Source organism: Phacochoerus africanus, chromosome 15 (assembly GCF_016906955.1).
Source record: "Phacochoerus africanus isolate WHEZ1 chromosome 15, ROS_Pafr_v1, whole genome shotgun sequence".
Classification (NCBI taxonomy): Eukaryota; Metazoa; Chordata; class Mammalia; order Artiodactyla; family Suidae; genus Phacochoerus; species Phacochoerus africanus.
Window position 1 is genome coordinate 75526671 of NC_062558.1, and position 27621 is coordinate 75554291.

Consider the following 27621-nt stretch of genomic DNA (forward strand, 5'->3'; position numbering starts at 1 on the left):
GGGGTTCTGGCTGCTGGAAGTGTCAGTGTGGTCTCAAGGCCCGAGGCCCCAGTTCACCCTTTCATCAGGGCCCCCAGGCATGGCTGGAGGCCTGTATGAGCCTAGGGCTCTGGGCCTAAGATGGGAGCTTTAGCAGGCTGCGTCATGCATCCAGGGTCCTGCAGCAGCAGGCCCTGGGCTCACTGCTGCTGGAGCGCCTACAGCTGCTGCTTTCTCCCTCTGCGACTCCTGGCCCCTCCAGGCCAGGCAGGCTTCTGCTTGCCTGCTGGACCCTCATCCTGGCCTGGAGTCCTGGCTCTGGGCACCCAGGCTGAGCCAGCATAGGCTGCTGGCAGACGAAGGTCCAGTTGAAACGATGCCCTCCATAGCGCAGTGCCCAGGAACCTGGGGCAGCTCAAACTCACCCCTCCGCCTCTCAGGCCCCACCTTCCATTTTCGCCCCCTGCCCCCAGTGAACAGAGACCCCTCCCCACTCCTTGCCATCCATTAAAACTTTTTAATTGAAATTCCACCAAGGACGCCCCTCGTGTACGTGTAGAAAAACAAACCCGGGTCAGGCCCTGAAGCAGGAGATGGGAGCAGAGGGTCCAGAGCAGAGGGCACAAGCCTTTCCACGGACATGCCCGCTCCTCCCACCTGATAGGGTCGCTCTGCAGTGAAGGCTCAGCACAGACGGAATGGAACAGAATGGGGCGGGGAGGGATCCCTGGGCTTCAGGCCCCTCGGAAGCAGAGTTGGGGTTTAAACCCAGCTCTTAGCATCCATCCACGGGGTTTGTTCGCACTGTTGCCCATGTAGTTTTTAATAGCACCCCTTCTTCAGACTCAAAAGTGTCACAGTTTGGGCAATACATTATGTGGTCACTATCTCCTTGACCACATGGCTCAGGGGCGGGGGAGCCCTCTCACCTTCCCAGCAGGCCCCGCCGGCTCCCCACCCCCACCCCCATCTGTGGTGGGTAGTGCAATCTCTGGCCTCATTCGCATTGCTCAAGAGGCCAGTTGGCTCACAGTGGCCACCGTGCCCCAGTGTATACTTCCCGTTTGGGGACCTCTGGCCAATGAACTGTGGGGACCAGAGTATAGGCAGTGGCAGCCCCAGATTTGCTTAACCTGTTGACAGCTCCTCAGTGAGTTTGCTGCTGGGAGGTAGCCAGGAAAGGCCCCCGTGGCCCAGGGCCAGGCAGGCCCAGTCCCGGAGTCCCCTGGGTACAAAGAGTGAGTCTGACAGATGAGCAGCCTCAGGTGAGATGGGGAAGCTGGGTCACCACAGTGGGAAGAAGTCTCTCCACAGCGTGTCTTGTGTCTCATGCCCGGAGGGGGGCGCTGAGAGGCATGCCCAGTGCCCACCTGCACCGACAGGTCCCAAGGCTCATGTCCCAGGGAGAGAGGCTGCCACGGAGCTGGCAGTTCTGAGGCTTCTGGGATGTAGGTCATTTGGCATCAGTAGCTGGTGAATTTCAGGCCTCTGGGGTGGGTTCCCAGCACCCGACTGTCTTTGAGACAGGGATTGAGTGATCCAGTACCTTCTCCCTTCTGCCATGAGGGGTCGAAGATCAGACCATCAGGGGGACCTCAAAGAATCTGGGCTTGGAGCAGGAGGCAGGAAACGGGGCCAAGGCCAAGGGGCCACTCAGAGGGCCAGCCCTGGCTCAAATGCACCTGCCCCAGGCCCAGCCACAGCTGCCTACTGGCACCCAGCTGGTCTAGACGGCCTCGGAGTTTGGGGAGTCGGGGACAGGGTCTGCAAAAGAAAGGAGAAGCAGAGTGAAGGGGCCGTGGCTCTGTCCTTCATCCCCCAACCCCACACCCTGAGGCTGTGACTCCCCAGGGAGGACGGGGAGTGACACTGATGCCTGGAAGGCCATGGAGAGGTCATGACCTTACAGGCTGTAGCACTGTGCGGGAAAAGAGAAGCTCTCACCTAGGGAGGGGAAGAAGACATCGCCGGGGCCTTGTGGAGACAGAGGAGTGTTGGGCTCAGAGAGCAGGTGCCGCCCAGACTCAGAAGGCTGCCGCTGGGCCACATAGGACAGGGGAGGCCTGGGTTTGGCCTCCACCATCCCCTGGGAGGGTGGAGAGTTCTCAAAGCCCGGGTTTTCAATTCCTTGAACGTTGCTGCTGGAGAATCAGAACCGAAGGTCAGCTGTGCTGCCAAGGCGAAGCCTCCGCCCTCTGCACCTGCCCCACTTCGCCGCTCCTTTCCCCCGCCAGGCCTCAGCAGCCTTTCCCAGCAGGAAGGGAGGATCCAGGGCCGCACTCTCCCACCGGCCCTGAGCTAAGAGCAGCTGACCCCAGCCACACCCTGTGGTCTGACCATCGCCCCAGGCCCAAGCAGGAAGCCCAGGGCGGAGGCCCTCCAGGACCCTGGCTGCAGGAATCCAGGGACAAGTCTCTCTTTGGTCAGTAGAGTTCATGGCATCAGGATTGAATGCCTTGAGCTGAAGGGAGGCATTCTCCTCCCCATTTCCTGCTCGGGAGAGGGACAACCTCTGAGGATCTCTCCAACTCTGAGATTCTAGCAGGATCACTAGCAGAACTTCCTGTGACCTGTCTGAAAAATCACCCCTTTCAAACACCCGGAGGAGCTTTCGATTTGGTGTTGCTGGTACCGGGGCCAAGTTCCTGAGTGTGGCTCACTCCTGAACATGACCTCCATGCCACGCTGGGGGCCAGCTTCCTGCCCGGAGCGCACCACACACACTCCCCAGCCTCTGCACCCCTGCCCTGCCACCCTCCTCTGAGCCTGGTCAGCCTCTGCCCTTGAGGCCTGCGGTGGCCCGACAGCTTTCTCCTTGGGGTGCCCTGCAAGGAGGAGCCACAGCTCCAGGTGCGCTGGCCTCCTTTGCATGTTTCAGTGTCTGCCCCAGGCTCAGCTGCTTCCTCTCCCCACTGCTACCCGGCTGACCACTGAGGCCCAAAGGTGGGTGCATCGCTCATCCAAGTTGGAGCTCAGCCTCCTGGCTGAGGGTTGGCAGGGAGCACAGCCAATCAGCACAGATGTGTAGCCCTCAGTGACAGATGGCAGATGCTCTTTTAACCAGCTGTGCCAGGCAGCAAAACAAGGGCCCTACTGCACAGAAGTATTTCCTTCCTGACAGCTGGCCCAGGGCACAGGGGGGCCCAGGAAGGCCTTGTCTGTGTTCTCAGCCCTGTCATGGTATAAGCCGTGACCAGAGAGGACAGAGGGAAAGAGTTGGTCTGTCCCAGTGGAAAGTTCCCCCCACCTCCTTATGTACTAACTAGCCTCCATGAGGTTGAGGGTTCGATCCCTAGCCTCGCTCAGTGGGTTAATGATCTAGCGTTGCCGGGAGCTGTGGTGTACGTCGCAGAGGCATCTCAGATCTGGTGTGGCTGTGGCTGTGGCATAGGTCAGCTACAGCTCCAATCCGACCCCTAGCCTGGGAACCTCCATGTGCCACGGGTGTGGCCCTAAAAAAAAAAAAAAAAAAGAAATGGCCCAGGGAGAAGCAGGAGGACAGAGAGCCTGCCAAGCTTTGAGTCAGGATGGGGAAAGACTGCAGGATGTGTTCTCGGGAAGGTCTCCATGGGCCTTACCTGTCCATCCGCACCAGCTCCTGGGCACCTAGGGATGGACAGAAAGAGAAGGCGGTCAGAAAGGGAAAGCTCCCCCAGAGAGCATCTCTGCCCTGGCTGGCAATGCCCCTTGGGGAACAGGAGCAAGCCCGGGCAGGACTGTGCTCAGCCCTCACCCCACCTCTCTTCACTCAGTGCTCTGCCTAGCAGGTGAGGTCTCAGTGAGTGGCCCATTTTGTCCAGTGATAAATGAAATTCGGGCTCCCTTTTACAAATATATAGGACAACATTTGTCACCAGGGGACCAAAGACAGCCAGTGATTTCTCCTATGACTTTACTTTGATGATGTTAGACATTCAGGGCCAACCAAAGACCTGGCTCCTGAGTTGCTCTTTCCTGTTTGGATATTTGTCACGTTCTGGGCATCAGCCACGATTTGCTGAGCGAAGGTGTTGCAAGCTCAGTTCGTAATTAGAGTTCCTGGTTCTCTCTGTCCCATCCTCCACCTTGCCTAATAGGGCATCTTTCGAGGCAGCATCTCTTAGATGAACCTTAGGGGGGCTCGAGCCCCCCATCCCTTCTCAGCTAGACTACTCCTTTCTACTCCACATCCAAGCTGCTGTCACCCTGTCCCACTTTGGGGGTTCCCCACCCACCCAAACTGGCCACCAACCAGATGCAATGACCCCAACTTCCTTCTTTCTCGCTGTTCCCCACATACTCCCACAGATCCTTCTCGTTTTGTAAGAGCTTCGCTGCCGATTACGATGGGGAAACAAAAGGTGGGGGAGGGACACAACAACAGAACACCCACGGGGAAGTTGCACACAAGTTCCTGAAATCTCCGAGGCATCGGAATCATAGCTCCTTGTTTACTGGGCAGCTCTGCATCTGGCTCCGTGTGGGTCTCGGCGTTCCATCAGCTCATCCTCTCCGCCGCCCTGGGGTAACGCGTGTCTGACACTAGAGCAGCTGCCACGCTCATTGGCTTCCGCAGCACACAGCCTTGCTCAGAGCTCCCAGCCCTTTCTCTTTCTTTTTTCCTGAGTGTGGCTCATTCCCGAGCATGCCCTCCATGCCAGGCTCAGTGCCAGCTTCCTGCCCAGAGCGTGCCACACGTACTCCCCGTCCCCTCCATCCCTGATGTGCCATCCCACTCTGGGTCACTCAACCTCTGCCCTGTGGCCTGACTCCTGAGATTTCGCAGGGACTTCTGTTCCCATAACCAGCAGCTGCTTCTCTAGCATCTAGGTCAAGAAAAGTGACCCAGGAGTTCCCATCGTGGTGCAGCAGAAACGAATCCGACTAGGAACCACGAGGTTGAGGGTTCAATCCCTGGTCTTGCTCAGTGGGTTAAGGATATGGTATTGCTGTGAGCTGCAGTGTAGGTCACAGACATGGCTCAGATCTGGCGTGGCTGTGGCTGTGGCTGTGGCTGTGGCCGGCAGCTATAGCTCCGATTAGGCTCCTAGCCTAGGAACCTCTATATGCCACAGGTACAGCCCTAAAAAGACAAAAAGACAAAAAAAAAAAGGAACAGCGACCCAAATCCACACTTCCTCTCCATTTCACACTTGGTTTCTCTAGGGTGGTCCCCTCTGGCATCTCTTGGGTCTGTCTCTGAGCCTGCAACAGGTCATTTTTTTTCTTTTCTTTCTTTTCTTTCTTTTTGGAAGGAGCAGGGGACTGGCCTCAAGAATACTTTTATTAGAAGATAAATTATTGATACCTTCCTGCTACTGCATAGAATATATCTGGGGATAAGGTGCAATGAAGCAGCTGCCCATCACAGAAAAGGGGATTGTTTAGAATTTCAGCGGACACCTCAACATTGATCATGGCACAGCCCAGGCCCCCCACTGCCCTCCCCACCCCCCAGAGTCTTCCTTCACTGAAGCCCATCAGCAACCAGCTCACCTGTCCCTTCCTCTGGGAGGCCCTAAACTGCAGGTGTCCCAGTGTGGGGAGTGGGAGATACTGGGGCCCAAACCCCCGGCTCCCCATGTCCTCAGGCCACCCCCCACAGTGGTCTGGCCTGGAGATGACTGCTCTCTGACTTTTCTTCTTCCATCCTGGGATATGGCACAGCCTTGGCTCAATCCCTGGGGACCCTATGAGGAAGACCAAGGTACCAAAGCAGGATCAGCAGCCCCCTCCCCAACCCCGCACCATCCTCATCCTCTGCCCAGAGGCAGCCTTGTGGTCTGGAGTGAGGGGGACAGAAAGCACCTCTCTATCTGGGAGCTGAGCCTAGCCGAGCATGTCTCTCATCCCTTCCCCACCTCCATGGAAGTGCTCCACACATGAGCAGGAGCATTTCTCTACCAGGCTGAGCCCCTGGGTTCCTCTTTCGGCTCCAACCCCTTTACCCTCCCCCACCCCAGATCTAACCCTAGGGTATTTGTGTCGTTAGGCTGTGGTGGGTTTTGTGAGAGCAATAGGATGACCTGGGAGAAAGGCAGAGATGGCCACAGCCCCTGAGTGACCCACTGACAGCCAGACAGACAGGGCTGTCAAGTAGTTACAGTCCCGCCAGAGCCAAAGCCAAAGCCACCTGGTGACAGAGCGGGCCTCTGTCAGTTACTTCTGCAGCAGACAGAGGAGATGAGGTGGGGGAGGCCATGCAAGGGCCCCACCCTTTCATTCCTGGAGGACTGGGCTAGCTGAGGCTCACGGGTGGGGTCAAAGGAAGGGCAAGAGGCCCTGTCACCCGAAGAGATGGGTGAAAAGGTATCTGTGGCCACAGTTTGAAACCTGGCTCCACTATGTACTTGCTGTGTGGTTCCTTAAAGGAATTGCTTAAATGCTCTGCGCCTCAGTTTGCTCAGCTGTAGAATAGGCCCAGAGGCAGGACCAAATTCTTAGTGGTGCTATGAGGAATAAGGGAGAATGATTATAACAAGCTCAGTGTGGTACCCGGCACAGCAGTCTTACAGGTTAGAGGTCCTCGGCTATGACACGCATGCTGATGAGTGTTTTTATCATGCAATGGGTTTACCGTCCCTGAGAAGCGTGAGTTGAAAGCTTTGCGTTTGAGTCTTAGCTCTGCCACTTAGGAAGTTATATAACATTTGGTTAGTTATTTAGCCCTGCTGATCTTAGAATTCTTGCCCATAAAAGGAAAGAGCTGAACCAAGTTACCGCTAAGATCCCTCCCAGTTCTGATACTCCAAAGGTCATTTTGTCCCAATAATTGCTAGCAAAGCAAGCCTACCTGTACATCAAAGCCGGTCCCCAAAGGATCTTCAAGTGGCAGCGTTTTTATAAACCACTTTGAGCTACTCCATGTGCTTATTCATTCGTTCAACAGATATTGAGTGCCAAGCCAGCACTCCCAGGGGCTAGTGGGCACTCGAGCCCTGAAAGTGGCACATCTGGGTCCCCTCCTCTCTCCGTCATTGAGCCCAGCTCCTTGCAAGGACTCTAGCGGCTCTGATCTCTTGAGAAGAAGAACTCTGCCTGCCTTTTGCCTTAGTTAATCCCCACAGCTGAGTAGGACAGGTCACTCACCACCCCCCAGCCCAGGCGGGCAGGAATACTCACGGCGGTTGGAGGCCACCTGCCTCTGCTTGTAGACCAGGAGCAGGATGAGAGGGAGGCAGAGGATGCCCACGATGCAGGCACTTGTAGCCAGGGCGGCAGCCGTGATACCTGAAAGGGCGAAGAGGCAGCCAAGGTGAGGCTGCATTCCCACTGCTCCTCCTGAGGGGAAGCTGAGGCCCAGAGATGGAAGGCTGAACAGCAGGAGGACCCACCTTTACCCAGGCCCCACAGCCAGACCCTCAGCGACTCATAGAGGCACAGAAGGTCTGGGAACCCCAGAGCACCCAGAAATGGGCCAGGCGCTTACAGCTGAGGCAGCTCCATGGAAGAGAGAGAGAGAGGGGGATCCTCACCCCAGCCCACTGGGAACAGCTGGACCGCCCAGGGCCACCAGTTGTTCCCTGCAAAGGGAGAGCAGACCCTTCCCAGACCGCATGCCACACATTCAAGGTCAAAAGCCTGAGTGATGAAAACTTTAGGAAATAGATGGTGGTGATAATTGCACAACATTGTGAGCATAATGCCAGCGAATCGTACACTTAAAAACAGTTAAAATGGCAAATCTTATATGTGGTTTTTGAGCGCGATAGAAAATAAATGAATAAAAAGCCCTACTTATCCCTTGAGAAACTCCTTAGCTCTGGGACAGGGCCTCTGAAAGTGATCTCACAGGTACAATTCATGGGGCAAAACCCTAGGCTGGGAATTAGGGAAATGTGAACCTTGTCCAACTTTTAAAGTTTTTTAAGCTTTCTAAATTACCAAAAAAAAAAAAAAAAAGACAAGTTAAAAAATATATTCAAAAGTCCCTTCCTCCCCTTTTACCTGGGCCTCCTCTAAAGACATAATCATTGTCCCAAGTTTTCTGGTGTGCAGCCTCGATACAGTCTCTGCATGTGCAGCATGTGTGGGATCACGTGACAATTGCTTTTCCAACTTCGCACAGCTTGGACACCTCTCTGTATCGGCAGAGACCTACCTCATTCTGCCTAGGGCTTTATCGCGTGGCTCACCCCTAATTTATTCATATAGTCCCCTGTTGGCAGATATGTAGGTTGCTTCCATTTTTCAATATAACTAATAACGGAGCAGTGAACTCCTTGTGTATGCATTTTTGCTCACTTGGGCTAGAACATCCAAACATAAACCCCTAGTAGTGAAAGTGTTGAGCCAACGAGTACGTGTATTTTCTTTTAGGCTATTGCTAAATTGTTCTCCCCCCCAAAAAAAAGCTGCATGGCTCCACTATCCCACCAACAGCACGGGAGGTTTAATTTATTTCAGTCCATCTGCTGACTCCCGGAGTTTGGCTGAGAACAGACATGCCCTCAGAACCACAACCAGCGTAAATGCACTTCCTTCCCAATTTTAGCCCTTCCTTCTGACAAAAAAAAAAAAAAAAAAAAAAAAAAAACCAAAAAAAAAACGGATGGGCTGGGATACCATGTCACATCAATTTGGCCCCAGGGAACTTTGGGAAGGTGGACGGGCTCACTGTTGCCTTGACACCACTTATTTGGGAATAAAGGCTGTTTTTATCTCATTGTGTTGCTAAACAACCTGACAGTGTAAACAAGCTTTCGGGGGGGGGGGGGGGGGGGGGGGGTTCGTTCAGACTGCGGAAGAGAACAAGCTGTTTTCAGGCTCTTTAGAAGTACCCGCTGGTACAGGAACAGTTGCTGGGCTCGTTACAAAGCAAGTTCAACTCCACATTAAAGCAGGTTCCCCGCAGACCTTAGCCAGGCTGCACTTTGACGCAGAGTATTGAAAGTAAAGTAGTCTATAATTGAGACATTTGAGTATCTCCCTAAACCCCATCACAGGACCTTATTGTGGGCACTGAGAAACTGGCTACAAAGCACCCTTTTCTGGTCATCAAAGCAGGTCTCTCCTCTGGCCTGGAATGAGCGGCATGTGGTGTAGACAGTCAGTGACCACTGAGTCCCTCTCCCTGCTGGCCATGGGGGCTCAGCCCAACCTCTCTGCCTGACTCCTATCCCCAAAGACTCTTCCTCTGTGGGCCCTCTAGGGGATCAGAATTTGGTTTCCTTACAACCTAGGCTGGGGCCAGAGGGCAGGGTTTGGGGACAGCTCTGTGGACCAACTGCCCTCTGAGACCGTGGGCTCCTCTGCAGAGCACAGCCTTGCCACAGCTCCCCACTCTTCCCCCCAGGTGTGGCCAGTATCTGGGGGGTTGGGGTGGAGGGGGGGGTCCTGCTTGGTAGCCATCCAGAGCCAGGCTTATGCTGAGGAGGTGATCAGGCACTTGGCAGAGGTTGCTGCCGGGCCAGCACCATGCAGTAGGCCAGGCCCTTACCCAGAGGCATGGGAAGGGAGGAGCTCAGCCTGCTCAGCAAGTCTCTGTACAGGACCTGCCAGTACCTCGAGGGTGTTTTCAGAGGAGGGAGTTCAGTGGAGCTGCCTGGTTCCAGGGAGGGGGCTGGATGAAAGCAAACCAAACATCCTGCTGTGTTGGGGGTGGGCAGGTGGCTTCTCGGGGAGGTGGGCTGCCTAGCCCCATGTCCTGGATTCAGTGAAAAACCACAGCCCCTCAATAGCTCAGGGCTCTGTGGGTACCACCTTCCTCAGTCCCAGTCCCCTCTCATCACCTCCCCCGCCACCTCAAGCTGATGTGGGCATTCAGAGGGTTTCAAAGACCAGCAACCCTCCAACTTCCAAAGATAGCATTAGGAGATGGGGGCTGCAGTTAGAGAAGGACAACTTAAAGAGTTTCTTGGCTGGAAGCATCATGAACTGACCAGGTGGCAAAGCTGGCTGTGGGGCCCTGTCTTATAGCAGGGACTGGGATCTTTCCAAAGGTGAATTTGGCAGTGGAGGACAGTGGCCAACAGCTGGCCCTGGGGCCTACGAGGCACATAGGTCACCAGCAAAGGTCTGTGAGAAAACACGATACTGGAGTTCCTGCTGTGGCACAGCGGAGATGAATCTGAAGAGTATACATGAGGATGTGGGTTCGATCCCTGGCCTCGCTCAGTGGGTTAAGTAAGGATCTGGAATTGCCGTGGCTGTGGCGTAGGCTGGCAGCTGCAGCTCCAATTCGACCCCTAGCCTGGGAACTTCCTTCCATAGGCTGCGGAGGCATAGCATACGGTCTAAAAAGACCAAAAAAACGAAAAAAACAGGATCCGCATCCACAGTCCACTGCCACCTACTTGCCACTTGGCACAGGGTAAGGGATGAGATGACTTGGGAAACCAGGCCTAGAAATTCTGCATTAGAAGTAATACCAGCCAGCATGGACACCATGCCTGGCATGGTGATTTGGTGCTTTCTTTACATGGAATACCTCATTTTAGCCTCAGAACAACCTGGAAAGTGTGGTTAAAGTCATCATCTCCGTTTGTTTGTTTGTTTGTTTGTTTGTTTGTTTTGGTCTTTTCTAGGGCCGCACCCATGTCTTAGAGAGGTTCTTAGGCTAGGGGTCGAATCAGAGCGGTTGCTGCTGCCAGCCTATGCCAGAACCACAGCAATGCGGGATCCTTAACCCACTGAGTGAGGCCAGGGATCGAACCCGCATCCTCATGGTTCCTAGTCATATTTGTTAACCACTGCACCATGATGGGAACTCCCATCATCTCCATTTTACAGAGGAGAAAACTACGGCACAGAGAGGTTAAGCAACTGGGCGGGTGTCAGACTCTGTGCTCTGAACCACTGTACCCTACTGCCTCTTGCTAGAATAGACTCAGTTTACAAATACATCCAATGCAGTACTTCATATTTTTTTTAACATCGTGGCCAGTATTTTAAAATGGAGAGAGTTCATGTAAAATCTGGACTTCCAACTTGGCTTGGACATCAAGTGGCTCTAGCAGCCCTGGGCCCCCCTCCTAGTGTGTAGCGGTTGGCACTGCCCTGAGAGACGGGCAGCTGGGTGCTCACCCCAGTCCCTACCCCTCCCTATCGTCTTACCCACCAGCTCCTGGGGGCATTGTGATTTTGATTTCTGACTCAGCCCCTCAGGTCACACAGATTGCCTCCCTGTCAGTAGGAAAGGGACTCGCTTGCTGCCATGGCTCAGTGGACACATGGCGCCCAGAGGGTGGAAGTGCTCTCCAAAGCCTCCACACCCCACCCCAAAGTATAGCTGGTTTCTTTTCATCTGAGACCACTTCTACTCTAGTGCTAAGACTCCACTGCAGCTGTAATTGCCAGCCCTCCAGAACCAAGCGTTTCTGGAGTCCAAAGGGGACTCTAGAAGTCACTGAAACCATCCCCCTGCCCTCGACAGCTGGGACAAAAGCAAACATATCCCTTTGGCCTCTAAGGAGACCATAGCCCAGGAAAGCAGGGGCCAGCGTGAGGCTGCACATCCCCGTAAGCTGGAGAAGAAGGAAAATGTCAAAACGTGAGAGCAGAGGTGCCCAGCAAAAGAAGCCTGACCTACTCTTAATAGTTACGTTCAAGGTTCTGCCTCATCCTTGGGCTTTTATCGGCCAGACTCCTAGCATTTCTCAGGTGACTTCCATTCCCTGGATACCAGCAGTTGCTTCTCTAGAGTCTAGATCAAGAAACATGACCCAAGTCTCCACAGCCTCTCCATTTCACAGCTGGTTTCTCTAGCATCGTGCCTCCAGCCTCTCTTGATTCTGTCTCCAAGACTTAATGCATACACCTAGTTTTCAAAATGAGTACTAGTGTTCCCATCATGGCTCAGTGGTTAATGAATCCGACTGGGAACCATGAGGTTTCGGGTTTGATCCCTGGCCTCGCTCAGTGTGTTAAGGATCCGGCGTTGTCGTGAGCTGTGGTGTAGATCACAGATGCAGCTCGGATCTGGCATTGCTGTGGCTCTGATGTAGGCCGGCATCTACAGCTCCAGTTCGACCCCTAGCCTGAGAACCTCCATATGCTGTGGGAGCGGCCCTAGAAAAGGCAAAAAGACAAAAAAAAAAAAGGAAAAGAAAAGAAACTGAGGCTTCCAGAAAAAAAAAAGAAAAAAGAAAAGAAAATGAGTACTGGCAGAGGGGAGGGCCCTGGCACTCAGGCAGGGTTTGCACAGCGAGCATCAGGCACTCTGGCTTCTCCTCCTGGCTCTGGATCTGAGAGACTGGGAACAAGTCCCTTCACCCCTCTGAACCTGTTTCTCCATCTGTGAAATGGGGGCGGGGGCTGAGATGACTGTTTCTGCAGGAGCTCCTGGAGGCAGAAGTGGGAGTAAGGGGTTGTTCAGAGTGGAAGGAGCGATGGGGAAGTGAACACTCGTGGGCCCTGCCAGGTGAGGTTCGTCCCGTCCCGTGCACAGGCACGTGTGTGCGCTCCCAGTCATGAGGCTGCTGCGTGAGAAAGAAGGGGCTTGTCAAGGGGGTCCTTCTCCCCAGGGTGCCACCAGAGGAGGAAGTGAGGAAGGCAGTGGCTAAGTGCTGAGGCTGCATGTGAGCCCTGCAGGGTGCAGGCAGGGAGGCTTGTTCTTAGCTCCATGTGGGTCTGGCTCAGAACAAATTGTGTTCTAATTTTGTTCCTGGCTGGTCTGTTTGTTGGTTCAAAAAAAAAAAAAAGAATAGTTTGAGTAGAAAGTCCCCACGGCCTTGGAGTGGAGGTTTGGCTGGGGCCATAGTGGAGTGTTCCCATCCCTGGCTGCGGTTTTGGTGTATGTCCTCCTGGAGGGCGGCGGGAACGGTGGGGCGGGGGGGGAACCAAGGCAGGGGCTGGTGCACACTAGATGCCCAGCAAAAACTAATGCAGGGAAGACTGAGGAAGCCAAGAGCCCTCCTCTCAGAAGAAGGGCACCCCTCAGACATCTCCCCTTTGCCTGATGCCTCTAAGCTGCTGGGCATTCTCGCCCGGCCTCCAGGTGCCCAGGCACCCCTTGAAGCAGTGTTCCCATCCCCCATAGGGCACCTCTGGGCAAACACCAGGGGGCCGATTGCCACCCCACACTGCAGGACCAGTTTCCTCCCCAGATGTGGGAAAAAGGTGACTGAGCACAGTCCCAGCTAGGCTCCTCTTGTCAGCTGTGTGAATTAAGACAAGTTATGTCACGTCTCTGGGCTTCCATTTCCATGTATGTAAAGTGAAAGTGGTGACACTGGAGTTCCTGTCTTGGTGCAGCAGAAACGAATCCAACTAGGAGCCATGAGCTTGCGGATTCAATCCCTGGCCTCCTCAGTGGGTTAAGGATCCGGCGTTGCTGTGAGCTGTGGTATAGGTCACAGACATGGCTCAGATCCTGTGTTGCTATGGCCATGGTGTAGGCTGGCAGCTGCAGCTCTGATTTGACCCCTAGCCTGGGAAACTCCATGTGCCACGAGTGTGGTGCTAAAAAGCAAAAAAAAAAAAAGGGGGGGGGGTGATGCCTCCTTCACAGGGTTCTCATAAGAAGTCACTGAGATACCAGTACTTGGACCAACTTAGCCCAGTGCTGGGCACATAGCAGGAGCTCCAAAAACAATGTAGTTCCATTCCCCTTCCTTCCTCTGCCATACACAGAACAAGAAAGTTTTAAGTAGTTGAATCCAGTATGACCCCTCCACCACCACAGCCCCCCAACCTTCCCATGTGGGAGAAGGCTGGTGGGCAGAGGCGGTGCCCACGGAAAACCAGCTCAGCAGACTGTGGCACTCAGTACCTGTCATGGGGGCACCTGGCCAGAAGTCACTGCCAGGGCACAGCCCACCCAGGGTGTCCAGAGCTGGGACTCCAGGAGCCAGCTTCCCCAGGCTTTGGGCCTCGGAAGGGGCATGGGCTTCTGGGGGACTGCGGCCCACTGGCTCAGGTGGCAGAGGAAGCAAAAGAAAGGGACAGCAGCAGAGGAGGAGGAACAGGAATTCCATGGGCTTGGGGTGATGAGGTCAGAGTTCAGAGTGAGGCCTCGAGCCAGGATGAGGACAGCGGAGAACACAGAACCCAGAAGGGCCAAGAGGGAGGATCCTTACTTTCACTCTCCTTAGAGGAAGATGGGTATGGGATACATTTGGATGGTGCTTCTTCACCTGTGGGAGCAAAGAGCAGGGTCATTAGGAGAGTGGCAGGCCAGCGAGGCTTGTCCAGGCTAGTGTCACAGGTTCTCATGCTACAGTTCCCTTGGCAATGTCTGCCCAGCTGGACACACTCACACGCAGAGAGGCATTTTCACTGCACAGCCAGGCATGCCCTGCCCATCATCATGCCATGCCCAGGGGCATGTGGATACCTGCCCTAACCCACACCTCTATCCAGCCTACTGCCCCTTACCCTCTCACCTAGACACACACATAACACATACACACACACACACTCGTAACTCACATGCCAGGTCATGTATCACAGCCATGCAATTGTGAGCAGTCACACGCCCAGCCCAAGTTCGTACACCCTCCCCTGTTAAAAAGTCCCCCTGTCATAAACAGAGCCATAGACCCTTCCTCCCCCTCACACCCAGCTATGCAGAGAGACACTCACACAGCTCCACACACCGTACCACCCCGTCTCACATGCTTACCCCTGTGGTGCCAGCACCACGCATCCAGAATCAATCACACAGCTCCAGCACGGTGTCATGCCCGGTCATACAATCGGAGGCAGAGCACCACCTCCCACGGTCATGCTGTCCTCTCTGCTCACCCTCCCAGACAAGGACAGACACTGTCCCAGAGCAACAACCCCCAGCCTGTCCCACAGAGGAAGCCCTCACCTCTCTGCACCTGCAGCTCCATGGCTCCGTAGAGCCGCTGCTCTGAGTGGTGGTGCCTTATCTCCACCATCAGGCAGCAATAGAGGCCACTGTCCAGCAAGGTCAGGTTGCGCATGGTGAAGGTGAAGTTGCCGTGGTGGTCGGAGGCCAACTCCAACCCGTGGCGCTGTGCCAGATCCTGGCTGGAATTGGCCAGGTGGCTATTGTGATGCAAGTGAAGATCATGGAACGAGAGGTTGCGGATAGACCGGTGCTCCGAGCAGGCCTGCACCTCGCCCCGTGAGCTGCGGTACCAGGTCTTATAGAAGGTCACGTCATGCCCTTTGGCCATGGGGCCCAAGAGTCTGCAGGTGAGAGTGACATTCTGCCCCTCAGGACACACATACAGGGAATATGGTGTGGTGATCTTGAACGCTGCCACCAGACCTGCTGAGAGAGACAAGAGCCAGTCACACGCCTGAGCTGGCACCACTCCCAGTGCCCCCAAAGCAGGGAAGAACCTTGGCCTAGGGTTTCAAAGATGCAGGTTCCCTAGCCACAAGCTCCACATAAGTCAGCTGCCCTCCCCAAGCCTCAGCTTCTTCATCAGCTCCTGAACCCAGCTCCATCCCAGGCTGTGTGGGCGGAGCCACAGGCACTTCCCCAGGTGAAGCTGGACAAAGCACAGGAGACTCCAGGCAGGCAGCAAACTGGGCCCAGCCAGCATGTTCCTCTTCCAGGTGGCATACTTGCCCTGGCCCCAGCTCCTGTCCCCCCACTGCAGGCACCATGGCTCTGCCCATACTGGCCCCTGGCATGTCTAACCTCCATGCCCAGAGCTGCCATGTAGGAGCAGGATGGGGAGCAGAGGGCTATTTGGAAATAGCAGCTCTTTGCCCTTGACCGCACCTCTGGTCCTTCCCACTCCTGGGGCTGGCCCTGCCTTCCCACCTCCTCATCAGTGAGCAGTAATGGAGTATCTACCTGGTGAGGACTGTGCCAGGAGCTACATCTCACCTGGAGGCTGAAGATGGGGCCTCCCCTGGGAGCTTATGACCTGGCTGGGCAGACAAGTCCTGCCTTTTGCCACAGTCACCCCACACCCTAAAGGGTACTTGAAGGAAAGAGGACAGGACCTTCCTGGGAATGGTCAGGAGACTTCTTAAAGGAGGGAGGGTCTTTGGGGTTGATGGACAGACAGGATTCCAGAAAGTGAAAGATGGTGGAGAAGCAGGAAAACCAAGGTGTCTCAGGGACAAGGACAGGGAATACAGAAAAGGTCATCTCCTTCCGACACCTGCCTGCTACCCCGTCTTCTTAGAAATATTTTCTAGTTCCTTTTATTCTCAGTAAGCAAATGAGAATATCCCCTGGTCCTCTTTTCCTTACCCCAGTCTCCCAGCATTTAACTGTGGTGACGCCCAGAAGCACTCACCCTTAAGAATAAGACAATTCTGGAGTTCCCGTCATGGCGCAGTGGTTAACGAATCTGACTAGGAACCATGAGGTTGCGGGTTCGATCCCTGGCCTTGCTCAGTGGGTTAAGGATCCGGTGTTGCTGCAAGCTGTGCTGTGGGTCGCAGACGCAGCTCGGATCCCACGTTGCTGCGGCTCTGGTGTAAGCCGGTGGCTACAGCTCTGATTCGACTCCTAGCCTGGGAACATCCATATGCCGCAGGAGCAGCCCTAGAAAAGGCAAAAAGCAAAAAAAAAAAAAAAAGAATAAGACAATTCTGTCTAGCTGTGAGCCTGTTTCCTCATGGGTACAATGAGGGACATGTTAAGCTAGAACATGGGGTTGTGAGAGGACGGACGGAATGAGGGAAAGAGGAGGACATGAGACATGAGCTCTCATGCCCTCTGCAGACAGGACGGATAGCTTTAGTTAGTTGACATTAGCGGCGTTTTCATTTTAATTGGTGTCTCAGGGGCTTTTGTAGGCAGAGAGGGAAGCAGAGTTTGGAAATATGTACGAGACCCAAGTGGATATGTCCTTTCCATTGCCACTGCCTGAAACCAGTTAAAAACCTGGCCCAGTCTGCAGAGAGGCAGCCTGGTGTAGCTTTGGAATCAGCCCAGCCTGCGCTGGAGTCCCAGAGCTGAGTTACTTAGACTCTGAGGCTCAGACTCCTCACTATAAAACATAGAAGTGAAACAGGTGCCTGCCAGAGCTGAGACAAAACTACAGGTAATTTACAGGAAGTGCTCCGAAAGTTGGTGCCTGATGCCTGAGAGCTAGAGAGGTCTCTAACTCATTTCTGCAATTCAAAAGACACTACTTAGGAGTGAAAACAGTTCTGCAGGATAGAATGGAGAAGCTGAGCTCAGATTCTTCCCCACTAAGGGGTGAATGACTGATCACAGCTGTGGTCCAGTTTCGGCATGCCTCATATTTAAAGCAGAGTGTAAGAAGATCAGATACACCCCAGAGCCTCCCACTCATTTCACCCACATGTGAGAGGGAGCCATGTCTGGGATGCCTAGATCTTGGGAAAGTCACTGCCAAGGTGAGCAGAGATGTCAGAACTTCTTTAGCAAGATGCTGAATTCCCTTTCAGGCCGAAATACAGAAGCCCATAAAGGGAAGGTGGTTTGCCTAAAGCTCCAGAAGGTATGAACTCAGAACCTGGAGCGTGGAGGCTTCAGGTAAAGCAGGATCTAGTTAGAACTAGAAGAAATAGCATGTCTTGTGCTACGCTAAGAGCTTTATGCTTATGTCTAACAAGCCTGTAAGGTAGATGTTATTTTTATTTCGGTTTCATCAATGAGGAAACTGAGGCACAGAGATGTTAAGAACTCACTGAAGTTCACATAGCAAATAAGTGCTAGAGTCAAAATTAAATTCAAGCACTTAGACACTGTACAGAAAGGGAAAAATTGAGAAAGTGGCAGCCCACAGGCCACACCTAGCCTTCAAACATATTTTATCTGACCTTCAAAGTATTTTATGGTTTGTTTTTTTTTTAAGAGTGCCAACATTTAAAAACCAGAAATTTGATATGAAAATTCCAACTTTCAGCTTCCCTTTGCAAATCAGAAGGTAAACACTAAATCAGCTTTCCTACAAGGCAGTCGTCAGCTGGGGCACTGGTGTTCTAGCTTCTGCCACAGTCCCCGTGACTCCCTGATGTTTCCACCTTGCCTGCTTCACTCCCTCACCATAAATGCCTTGTGGACGTTTGAGTTTCTGATCCACAAGTGTGGCTTCTTGGTCTAACCAGGGAGAGATTCTATTGCCCAAGCCCATTGTCCTATAGACGAGACCCTCAGGCTCAGAGGAGAGATGAGCCACTCAAGGTCCTCAGTAGAAGCCAGGCTGTTGCATTATGTCTGTGCCAGGAAATGAAGGCGGAGAAGAGCTACAGAAGGGACCCTCTGAGTAAGAACAGAGACCCACCCCAAGAGTGGACTCTGGATTATCTCTGCCCTGCACTCCCCCTTTCCCCAGAGGGCCATATGGGAGCTCCTGCCAGCATCGCTCCCAACTGGTACCCTATTTTCCCATTTCCCAAACATTGTCTTCAGCCCCAGAGATACCCCCAAGGGTGAGAGCTGAATCCAGATCCAGCAGCCTTTGCAGGGGGCTGGCTCAGTAGAGGCCAGGGCCACAGGTCTGGGGTGGGTGGGGGAGGACCGGTAGAGTAGAGGCAGAGGCAGCAGCCAGAAATGGAGCACAGAGCTGAGCAAGGTGGGGACGGCTAAGTGGACAGAGGTGTGGATAGGGTGGGGCCAAGTTGTGGGCAAGATGAGGCTAGCTTGGGGGTGGGTTGGGTGTCCATAAGAACAGGGAGGTGGGGCAGGGTGGGAGCAAACAGCAGGGCCTCCAGTGGGGCACCGGCTTGAGGCCTCCAGTAGAAAGTCAGCCCAGAGCCCTCTGGGTCCAAGCAATGGTGTTAGTGATGGCAGAATTGCACGGGCAGCAATTTTCAGCCCCAGAGGCAATTTCCTTAAAGGCCTGAGGGGGACACAGAGCTGGGGTTCAGAGACAGAGTTGGGGAGGGGCATTGCTCAATCCCTAACACCCCATATGCCCCAGAAGGATTTCTTCCCCTTTTAGAAAAAGGAGAAGCTACAGTGGCTGTAGGTTTGGGTGTGTGGGAGAGTGCGTGGCAAAAGGGCCACCAGGTAAGAGTGGCCTGGGCCTCCGATGGGGAGAGAAAATACTGTGTTTGTTGTGTCTGAAATTCTAGCCAGGACACGGCCCAGGGGCAGCCTGTCCTGAGGGGGACTCTGAAGGACATCGCATCAGGGAAAATAGCACATGTGCCCCACACCATCCATGACCGCGCAGACGCACGTGTATTCGGGCTGTAAATAGCCCAGCTGGAATTATAATTATTTGGTGGGAGGATGTTGCTTATTGTCAGAGGCAGATCCTTTCAGACACCTGGGGCATTGTCGGAGCCTTGGGAGAGTGGGTGGGGAGGAAGGCCCCTGGCTCCAGGGTGGCCCAGGGCACGTGGGACAGGAAAAAGCCCCCAGCCCTAGGCCTGAGCCTATGTCCATGTGGGAACCATCCATCATTGTGCTATTCGTGGGGTCCAGCACCCCACCCCAGCCCTCATCGGTTGCTGGGTAAGATGGCAAAAGCACCCAAAGGAAGAATGCTGTGAACTTGGGAAATTCTAGGCCTAAGGATTGAAAACTCTGGCTTGGGGAGTTCCTGCTGTGGTGCAGCAGAAATGAATCCAACTAGGATCCATGAGGATTCGGGTTTGAGCCCTGGCCTTGCTCAGTGGGTCAGGGATCAGGTGTTGCCTTGAGCTGTGGTGCAGGTCGCAGATGTGGCTCAGATCTTGCATTGCTGTGGCTCTGGTGTAGGCTGGCAGCTGCAGCTCTGATTCGACCCCTAGCCTGGGAACCTCCATATGCCGAGGGTGCAGCCCTCAAAAGACAAACAAACAACTCTAGCCTGGACGCCAGTCCCCACTTGGCCATGCCCTTGCTGTGTGCCTTTGGGCAGATCCCATCCTTTTCTGGGCTTCCCTTCCCTGCTTCTCTATCTTAAGAGACTCTCCACATTCCTAGGCCCCTTCCAGCTCTGAAACCCTGTGGCGGGCTGTCTTTCTTTAAGGCAGAGGAAGGAGGCAAGATTGGGCCACGGAGGTGACCACAGACATTTGAGCACTTCTTACATGTTAGCTAGGACTTGCTAAACACGTTATACTCACCGCTTTTAGTTCTCATGACACCCTTGATGTAGGGCTTATCATGCTCATTTTAAAGATGACAAAATAGAATCAGAGAAGTCAAGCAGTTTGTCCAAGGCCGCATAGCCCTCCGCAGCTGAACTAAGACCCACACCTTGGACCAGCCAGCACTAGAGACAGGAAGAGTCCCCCACCCCACCCCCTAGTGGGTGGGGCTGACACCTCACCCTCCAGCTACTGAGAACGTGAACTGACCTCCACTTGACTTCTCCACACCCCACACAGCCATCCTTGCTCTGCCTCAGACCCAAACGGAAAACATCTTTCTTGCATTCCACAAATATTTACCAAGGTCCTAAGATGAGCCAGGCCCAAGGCAGAGAGGCCAAAGGGGTGCAGAGCTCCTTAAGGGACTTCCACCCAGAATTTGGTCCTGCTTCTGCCATTTTCCAGCAGTAGGACCCTCAGCCCCAGGTGGGCTCAGCCTCATATAGAAGCTTCTGTTCCAGTACCGGGGAAAGGAGCTCTTGTTTGGCTTCATCTCAGGACAGTAGTTTTCTGTGATCTTTTTCCTCCTAGCAGGCACCTTGTGAAACCCTGTGGGTGTGGTGCCTGGGATGGGTGTGTGTGGGTGTGGACAGACGTGTGTTTTCCCTGACGGGGCAGGAGCTTAGCAGGCAGTTGCCAAGGCAACACCCCAGCTTTTGGAGGTGTGTCCTTGGCTTGATTAGTCAGGCCTGGGAGGCCCCACCCAAACAGCTGAACTCTGTCCAGCTGTTAGGAGCTGTAAGTACACAGTTGCCGATGGCCTGCTATTGCTGGCCCTGTGTGAGATGCAAAGGGCCAGGTCTTCGCCCTCAGAGGGGGCCACAAACAGACACAGACCTGGTCTCCAGCTCCTCACCAGGCCCTGTCCTCCAGGACAGTCCTTGGAGAGTATAAGAATAGGCCAGGCTCTGTCTTTATCAAGATGCAGAGCGAGCATAGAGGGCAACAGAGTCAAGGACCAATCAGGACTGGACCCGATTCCAGCTCCAGGAAATGCCCCCGGGGCGAGGGGCTGGAGGCCCAAAGCCGGCAGGCCCGCCCATGGGGCTCCAGGGCCAGGAGGACAAAGGGCACCTCAGATGTGTTTATTGATACCTGCTCCTGCAGGAAGTGTCCATTCAGATCAGACCAAGGAGTTCGGGAAGGGGAAGCCAGGCTCTATGGGAGGAAGCAGCACTTCCAGTACCTTGGGAAACAAAGCATTGGTGCGTCCGGGGCTGGAGGCCGTTGGCCGGCACAGCCCCCAGGGAGGAGGCCCACTAGGGGATGCTTCTGTCCTTCCTCAGCTCTCCCAGGCCCTCCCCAAGGATGACCATCTGTAGCCCAGACTGCCACCTCGAGCCAGCTGCCCTCAAGGTCCTGAGCTGTGAGGATTTCCTAAGGTTCCGCTTCAGATCTTTTTATGCCCTTCCCTCAGCGTGGGAGGCTCAGGGGTCCTGGTAGTAGCTGGCACTTAACGCTATGCCCGGCATCATTCTAATCACTTTTTCATGGAGTTGCTTACTGAGTCCTCCTTCCCTACGAGATGGATAAACTGAAGTGCGGAGAGATTAAGTAACTGGTATAGAATCTCACGAATAGTATGTGGTGGTGCTGGGATTTGAACCCAAGTCATCTGGCTCCGGCGGCCTGAACTATAGAAGTAGCCAGAGGCAGACTAGAGGCCTCATCTCCTTCCTGCAGATGGACAGGATGACCTGGCTAGTGAGGCTGCAGGCTCCCTCTCCCACTCTCCCTGTGGTGGCTGGAACAGCCACTTGGCCACAGCATGGGGAGAGGCCTCAGCGAGAGCCGCTGCATGTATTTGTGGAAGGCACCAGGGCCTGGGAAAATGAGGGACTGGAAGAAGCCCAGAGAGGCCTGCTGCCCCTTTTCTGGCTTCTCAGGATAGTGAGCAGTGCCCTCTCTCCCTTTCTCTAGGACAGCCAAGCTGTCCCCTGCTACCAGTTGCCACTCGTCACAGTGGTGAGTTTGCTTCTCCAGTGAGGAAGAGGAGCTGACAGCAGCTACAGCAGAAGTAGTTTTACTTTCAGTTTGGTGACATTAAATACCATTGAATCACAGGGAGAGAAGGTTAATCCCTTTTCGATTCTCTTTCAGTCCTGATTACATCAAAGAGAAAGTCCCAGTTTGATGCCTGTGAGTCTTCAAAACATCACTATTGCTAAGCTCTCCTTCTTTTGCAGCGTACAGCAGGCTTGGAGCCTTCCCCGGGCTATGGTTTCCAACTAGAATGTACCTTATTTGGTTTTCCTACTATGTACTTTTATGATTTTGTTCTATTTATGGCAAGTGACACAGACTTTCCATTTATGGCAGTGATATAAAGTTTCCTTTTAGAATCTATTTACTTAAGTAAAAGAATGTGTAGACTTAAAGACAGTACACATAGGGTGATAGACACTGCAGAAATCCCCAAGGTGATGAACAAATGACTGACAGTCAGGAAGCACCATCATGGAATTACCCTTCAGAAGCGAGTGGCCAGCCTTGCCAAGACCATGCCACCCAGCCTGCCCAGGGCTCAGATAAAGGGGGAGTGTGTGTTCGTGGTCCCACAGTACATGAACAGCAAAGGCAGGCCTTGACCCTGGGTCCCCATAGGAAATAAATCCTATGTTGAAAAGTGAAGGGACAAGGCTGGCTGGGTCAGGAGCAGAGCAAGTTCATTACTGAATTACTGATGGGCACAATGGTAGCCATTCTTTCTCTCGGGGGATGGTCAGCCAAAGGGAATAGGCTGAATGTTAAGACCAGCTGCAAGCAAGACCCCAATAAGTCAAGCTAACCCTGGGCCCAGATTGCCTTGAAGTTGCAAAGTCCCCATCTCTGGGGAACTATCAAGAGGAAAATCTAGGGACACCTCCATAGACGTTTCAGGCTGTAAATGCCAAGAGGGGCTACAGGGGCTGGGCCCAGCACATGCTTCCTTTAGGGCTCCCTCATCCTAGAGAGTCCTGTCCCAGGGAAACCAGTCAGCCAGTGCCTTCCCATGCTCCAGGTACTCTGCCAGACCCTGCAGGCAGCGAGGAGCTCAGATGGTGAGCCAATGGCATGTGGCCTCCCAAAGCCAAGAGGCAGAAGAACACTGCACAGCCAGAGTTCCCCAGGTGACAGGCGCTGTGTTGGGTGTGCACCGAATCTTCACAGCAGCCCCCCGAGGGAGGTGCTGTTGTCACCCTGCTGGAGAGATGCGAGAACTTGGTCAGGGATGTTGAGTAATCTGCCTACAGTCACAGCGCAGTAAATCTGGGGATTTGAACATAAGTCTGATCAACTCCCCAAGCCAGACTGTTAAGCAACGGGGTTGTACGGGAAGCTCTGGCAGGCAGGGCACACGACTGCAGGTGTGTTGCTTAGGGACCAGAAGAAGCCCAGAGAGGGCTTCATCCCTCCCACACAGGGTGGCATCGGAAAGACCTTGGGTGGGCCAGCGCTGCTGCTGAGGGGATCTGGGGGTCTGTCAGAAGCTGTACCGCCAATCCCTGGTTCACCCTCCCTGGTGAGGCCAGGTTGCTCCTGGACGAACAGTGGGCTTAAAACCTAGGGCTTCAAACTCAGTCTGAGGGGCTTGGTCAGTGCAGGTTGAGGGGGCCACTGCCAGTGGAGCCAGTGGTCACCAAGGACCCCTTCCTTCTTTTCTTTCCCTCAGTCTCCTCCCTATAGGGAGGTGGCCTCCCAGCCGTGTATCTCCCACTTGGGCCACCTCCCTCTTAGGAAGGTCAGGCCCCAGGGGGACCCCTTGTTCTTCTTGGGGGAAAGTGGAAGCAACCAGCCCAGCCCAGAATGGGGCTACGCAATATTGCTGGGTACCTCTGGCGCTAGGTCGATGTCCCCTTATGTCCATGGGCTGGCCTCAAGGCTGCAGCTTTCCACCCCAGGGCCTCTGGGCAGTGGATGGTAGATTTCCTAAGAACTGATCATTGCTGCGTCAGAGGCTTGCACCACTGGGGTTACTCAACAAGGCCCTGCAACCTGCTTACTATGAAGGGAAGATGGGGTCTCCCTCCAGCCCCAGCGTGCCTCCCTAGGCTGGTCCCAGAATTGGGGTCAGCCTATGAGGACTTGGCAAGGACAATACCTCCCTTGGGTCCTAGGCATGCCAATCAGGAAAGAAGAGACTCTGCCACCCTTGGGGGCTGCTGGGTCCTGGCTCCTAGGGGCCTCCCTCTACCCATCTCACCCCAAGTCGGGCCCAGCAAAGCGGTCTTTTCTTGGGCTTCTGAGCACCATGCTCACCACCACTTCTCCATGGTGCTGGCCCAGCCCCAAGAGTCTGCACAGGTCTGCACCAGCCACCTCCATCTCACCTTCCCAAAGCATCAAGGCTTTGACCTTGAACAGTCCTGTTCACGGCAACCCAGCACCTCAGTGGGCTGCTGAGCAGGCCTTTCCAACTCACAGACACCCCTGACCATACCTGAAACCAGGCCTCCCCATGTCTTACTTATCTCCCTTGTTGCACACCGTACTGGGGGGCAGCATGAATAGTCATATTTCAGTTAAGAATACTGAGTCCCAGAGTAGTTTGGACTGAAAGAATTCTCCTGATTCCTTTCGCTGCTTCAAACCCTAATTATCTATCTCCCCAAGCTGGGCCCAGGAAGAGATGGAGGACCAAATTGTTTAAATAGCCGAGACCTCCAGGAGTCAAGTCTCCCAGCCGTGCAGACAATATGGAATGAGGGGCTCTGAGCCACTCTGCTGCTGGCCACTCCGCAACCTGGCTCCCTTGGTCCCAGTGCTCTAGGACTCAGTTTCCCAAACTGGGGCTGCTGAACAGAGAGTGGCCCAGCCAGAAGAGGGCACGGCAGGGGTAAGAAAACCGCAGGGCCTCTCGGGGTCTCTTGGAAAGGATGGGGCAGGGCAGGTGGTCTGCGGTAGGTGGGATGCTGGCCTTCTTGCCCGCCACCACCCCCTGCTCCCTTGGGAAGCCATGTCCACTGTGATCCATGGCCTTGGTGCCAAGACTGCTCCCCCACCCCCTCTGGCTCTTCGTGGGGAGGGTGTAATTTGGGGCTCAGGCAGGTCTGTCTGTGGGGTGGGACTCCCTCCCCTCACTGGAGGCCCAGGCAGGTCTCCCAGTGCTGTGGTAATGTGCTGCCTGCAGGTTCCGCAGTTTGTTTCTGAGGTGTTTTCCAGGTTCTCTCAGCCTCCTCCTCTTGCTCTTAGCCTGTCCTTCCCTTCCTCCCTCTTCTTCTGACTTGTCCGCTGGGTCCCTTGCCAAGCTCCCCACCTCCCTCCTGCCTCCCTCTGACTCCCTGCATGACTCACACTTTCCCCGAGGCTTCCCAGGGAAAAAGTTTAAAGTTTAGTTCCATAGGCTGCCTGCCGGCCCCTGCTTCCCTTGAAATTCAGCTGCTTCAGTGCTGAACAGGCAAGAACCAGGGGCAAGGCTGTGAGTACCAGGACCCCACCCCCAGGAGCCCTGACTAGGATATAACCTGGAGTTGTGACAGTCTGGACTTTGGAAGAGGAAAGTGGCACCTCCCTGCATATGGCCTCTGTGTTTGAGCTGAGAAAACTGAGGCTAGAAAGATGCTGTAAGTTATCTAAGGACCCAGAAGGGGCTCACAGGCAAGCTAGGAAGCATCCCACATTCTCCCCAGTGCCCCACACTGGTCCCTGAGCTGCAGCTTTGCTAGGATGCCCAGAATCAGCCAACCACTCAGCTCTCAGCCATCAGCATAAGGATGAGACGGGCACCCACGTCCAGGAGTGGACCAGTGCCCACCAAGGCTCAACCCGGGGTGTCACTGGGGTACAGGGCACTGGCTGAGAATATACAACTCCTGTGCCACGTGAGATCCTAGAGCCCAGAGACGGGGCAGGGAGATGCCGCAGGTGTCAAAAGCCAGTGGCATCCACTAGAACACAGTGGGCCGTCTCCACCATGTTCATCTCCTTTCTGCAGAAGGTACCCGTGCCCTGGGCTCTCTGGGCAGGGAAGGGTTGGCTAGGCAGCTGCTTGGGCAGCTGTCAGCATCCAGATGTGCCCCACCGCCCCGCCAAGGCACTTCGTGGCAGAGAGCTGCTGTCCCCTGCCAAGCAGTTCTAGCAGCTTCCCTGCCGCGGGGTGGGGGTCAGGGCAGGCTGAAGGGGGCTCCCAGGGCACCCCCATCTGACCTGTGACCCCCCACCCTGCCCGCCGTGCTCTCCCGGTGCTCCTCCCAGCACCCAGGCTCCGCCGACCTTACCTCGGGAGGCAGCCAGGAAGAAGGCGAAGAGCACAGGCCCCCAGCGCCGGCTGCCAGCCTCCAGGACTAGGGGGACGCCCATGTCGCCGTCGGGCAGATCGGCGTCTGGCGTAACCGGGCGGGAGCGGGCCGGGGGATGTGCAGAGGGCACGCTGAGTTCGCAGGGAGCGGACGGGACGGGACGCGGCCGGCGGGGAAACCTCCGGGCGAGTGAGTGTCGAGCGAGCGAGCGCAGCGGCGCCCGAGAGCCGAGAGCCGCCCGCTCCAGAGTCCCCACAGCGCCCCCGGGCGGCCTTAAGAGGCAATGCCACTCCACGGGCCGGCGGGAGGGGCTTCCCGTTGACTCTCACTGGACTGGCCCTGTAGGTGGAGGAGCCAAACGCTGTCCCAGAGAGTCAGGGCCACTTCATAACTAGTTTCAAAACTTTTCTTCTCTCCCCCATCCTCTTTGCAGGTAATTGGTATTGTTTCAAAACCTGAGAAGTATATCAGCATCTAGCTTAGCATGACACGTCATCATCATAGATTTCATCCACCCTTACCCACCAGCAGGGTCTTGTACCTGACATTCTCCAGCCCCATCCAGGTCCTGGTATACAGTAGGCACTCCCAGTAGTGGGATGGGTGGGTGGATGGATGGATGGAAGGAAGGAAGGAAGAAAGGATCTAACTTGTTAAGAGCTCAGTGAGTTGTAGCAGCCTTGACTGTAAATTCCAGACCCTGCAACACTCTTGAGCACATGCACACACATAGACATGGCACAGGTGCAGGAGTACATAGCAGGTGTGGCACATGCCTACATTGGAACATACATACGTGTGTGTGTGTGTGTGTGTGTGTGTACAACATCAGAAAGTGAGTCCCCCAGAAAATCATCAGTGCACCTCTCACCCAGGTCCCGGCCCCACCTCCCACCTTACAGCCTTTCTCACTCCCTGTGCCCCAATGTCTGCACCTCCTCACATGCTACCACCTCTAGTCCTCTGCTCTTGCACCCCAGCCAGCACTGGCACCACTGCGATGTCTCTTCTCCTCCAAGTTCTTCTCATCTCTCAACTCAAGCCCGCCCCCTTCAGAAAGTACCCCAAATGGCCCCTGAGGGTCCCCCTCCAGTCTACACTCCCTTTGGCTATCACACCAAGCCTAGGAATACCAACCAGCTGATTGTCACTCAGGCTCCTCTGCCCTCCTGAGCTAGACTATGAGCTTTTGGGGACCAGGGCCTCACCCTTATATTTCTGAGTCCCTGGCACAAAACTGGGCATAGGAGAGATGTTTAATACACTCTTCTTTTTAATTATTTTATTTTATTTTTATTTTTTGGCTTTTTAGGGCCACACCCACAGCATATGGAAGTTCCCAGGCTAGGGGTCAAATCTCAGCCACAGCTGCCAGCCTACGCCACAGTCACAGCAACACCAGATCCTAGCCATGTCTACAACCTACACCACAGCTCATGGCAGCACTGGATCCTTAACCCACTGAGCGACGCCAGGGATCAAACCCACATCTTCATGGATACTAGTCGGATTT

General features: G+C 54.5%; 2 protein-coding genes across 10 annotated transcripts in view; one reads left to right on the top strand and one right to left on the bottom strand.

Moving 5' to 3' along the window:
* Positions 1-27621, top strand: part of CDH23 (cadherin related 23) — a 438655-nt gene that overhangs the window by 371439 nt on the left and 39595 nt on the right. The gene's annotated exons all lie outside the window — the stretch shown is intronic.
* VSIR (V-set immunoregulatory receptor) lies at positions 1436-26336 on the bottom strand. Of its 4 annotated transcripts, none has more exons than XM_047759787.1 (7): positions 26088-26336; positions 14714-15139; positions 13977-14033; positions 7081-7188; positions 3558-3585; positions 1924-2117; positions 1436-1743 (listed from the first exon to the last, which is right to left on the bottom strand). In XM_047759787.1, the coding sequence occupies exons 1-7, from the start codon at positions 26167-26169 to the stop codon at positions 1706-1708; spliced, it is 933 nt and encodes a 310-aa protein (XP_047615743.1). In that variant the 5' UTR covers positions 26170-26336; the 3' UTR covers positions 1436-1705. The 4 variants fall into 4 exon arrangements, with proteins under 4 accessions (XP_047615743.1, XP_047615742.1, XP_047615741.1 ...); XM_047759786.1 differs by having other exon boundaries at positions 14714-15142; positions 26088-26335; XM_047759785.1 differs by having other exon boundaries at positions 1924-2120; positions 26088-26334.

Bases quoted from the DNA above. Each gene is read 5' to 3' on its own strand.
- VSIR (XM_047759784.1), bottom strand. From the start codon at position 26,169: ATGGGCGTCCCCCTAGTCCTGGAGGCTGGCAGCCGGCGCTGGGGGCCT. The intron at 14,034-14,713 runs GTGAGGGCTTCC...TTGCTCCCACAG, and splicing joins GGAGCTGCAGGTGCAGAGAG to GTGAAGAAGCACCATCCAAA. The intron at 7,189-13,976 runs GTAAGGATCCTC...TCGCCCTTTCAG, and splicing joins TTCCTCTAAGGAGAGTGAAA to GTATCACGGCTGCCGCCCTG.